This window comes from Schistocerca nitens, chromosome 6 (assembly GCF_023898315.1).
Source record: "Schistocerca nitens isolate TAMUIC-IGC-003100 chromosome 6, iqSchNite1.1, whole genome shotgun sequence".
NCBI lineage: Eukaryota > Metazoa > Arthropoda > Insecta > Orthoptera > Acrididae > Schistocerca > Schistocerca nitens.
In genome coordinates, this window is record NC_064619.1 from 483593357 (window position 1) to 483595003 (window position 1647).

Below are 1647 nucleotides of genomic sequence, written 5' to 3' on the forward strand. Positions count from 1 at the left end.
AGCTTTGGCTTGTGCTAATGCTACTGGAAGTCACCGACTGCCTATGTTAGTCATTGGTAAAAGCAGAAAACCGCGTTGTTTCAAGCACGGTAATATGTCAGCCTTGCCTGATGTGTACGCCTCACAAAAGAGTGGCTGGATGGATAGTACGATTTTTATGAAGTGGTTTCTGGACGTTTTCGTACCCTCTGTAAAAGCTCATGAGCTAAAGAATGGGAAGAGGGAGAAAACACTACTTCTCCTTGACAATGCTCCAACTCATCCGTCATCTGATATTTTAAACGAAAAAGACGAGTTCATAAAGGTAATATTTCTTCCACCTAACGTAACCTCCTTATTACAGCCCATGGATCAAGGCGTTATTGAGACTTTCAAACGATCTTACAGGACAGAATTGTTGCGCAAGTTATTGTTAGAAAGAGAAGAGGATGGAGAAGAAAGTCTCTTAAGAAATCATAAGAATATTGACTTGAAAGACACGTCCTACATGATCAGCGCAGCATGGAATGGTGTAAAGGAAGAGAATTTGAAGAAAGCCTGGAATAAAATTTTGGACACCGAAGAAAATTCACAAGGTATGATTGAAAATGACGAACAGAATGATATGTTCGAAATTCTCGGTATGCTAAAAGAAATAGATTGCCACGAATGTGATGAAGAAGACGTTCATGAATGGATGAATATCGATGATGCAGATCCAGGACGCCAAATCATGCGGGACAGCGGGATTGTAAACGTCGTCACTGATAAAGATGACGCCGCCAGCATCTCATCAATCAGTGCTCCAGAAAGTGGAGATGAAAGTATATCAACAGTATCTGAGGCGTTCACTTGCTTAGATACTGCCTTGCGATGGTTTGAAGCCCAAGATGAAAGTGACCACTTTCAGATATCTGTAATGAAAAAAGTACGTGACTTAGCTGCTCGTAAGCGTGTAGGCTTGCTTAGACCAAAATAAAGGATTTTTTTAAACGTTAATTTTGTATACTGTGTTCATGCAAAATGCGTATGTAATATGTATATATTTTTGTTTAATAAACTGTGCCACATACTATATATTCCTACTGACGTTGCCTTTGTATGTTACTTTGTAATATTAAAAGAGATGCCTGTTTTTATGAATAAATTTACTGTACAGTACTTCTTTTTGGCAAATAAACATGTACAGTTCGATTATCCGAACAAACCAGTTTTCCGAACACCCTTGTCCCCCAATTACTTCGGATAATCGACGCTCTACTGTTTCTAGTTCCACATGGGCAAGTCTTTTATCTGCGTCCGCAGATACGAGTATTCTACATCTACATGGATACTCTGCAAATCGCATTTAAGTGCCTAACAGAGGGTTCATCGAAGCACCTTCACAATTCTCTATTATTCCAATCTCGTACAGCGCGCGGAAAGAATGAACACCTACATCTTACCGTACGAGCTCTGATTTCCCTTATTTTATCTTGGTGATCGTTCCTCCCTACGTAAGTCGGTGTCAACAAAAAATTTTCGAATTCGGAGGAGAAAGTTGGTGACTGGAATTTCGTAAGAAGATTCCGTCGCAACGAAAAACGCCTTTCTTTTTATGATGTCCATCCCAAATCCTGTATCATTTCTGTGACACTCACTCCCATATTTCGCGATGAAACAAAACGT

General features: G+C 39.8%; 1 protein-coding gene across 1 annotated transcript; it reads left to right on the top strand.

Annotated features, from left to right (window-relative positions):
- Positions 1–346: 346 nt before the first annotated feature.
- Positions 347–958, top strand: LOC126263419 (jerky protein homolog-like). Its single transcript, XM_049960512.1, has one exon. It carries the CDS (start codon positions 347–349, stop codon positions 956–958), a length of 612 nt encoding a protein of 203 aa, XP_049816469.1.
- The last annotated feature ends 689 nt before the right edge of the window (positions 959–1647 follow it).

Bases quoted from the DNA above. Each gene is read 5' to 3' on its own strand.
- LOC126263419 (XM_049960512.1), top strand. From the start codon at position 347: ATGGATCAAGGCGTTATTGAGACTTTCAAACGATCTTACAGGACAGAA.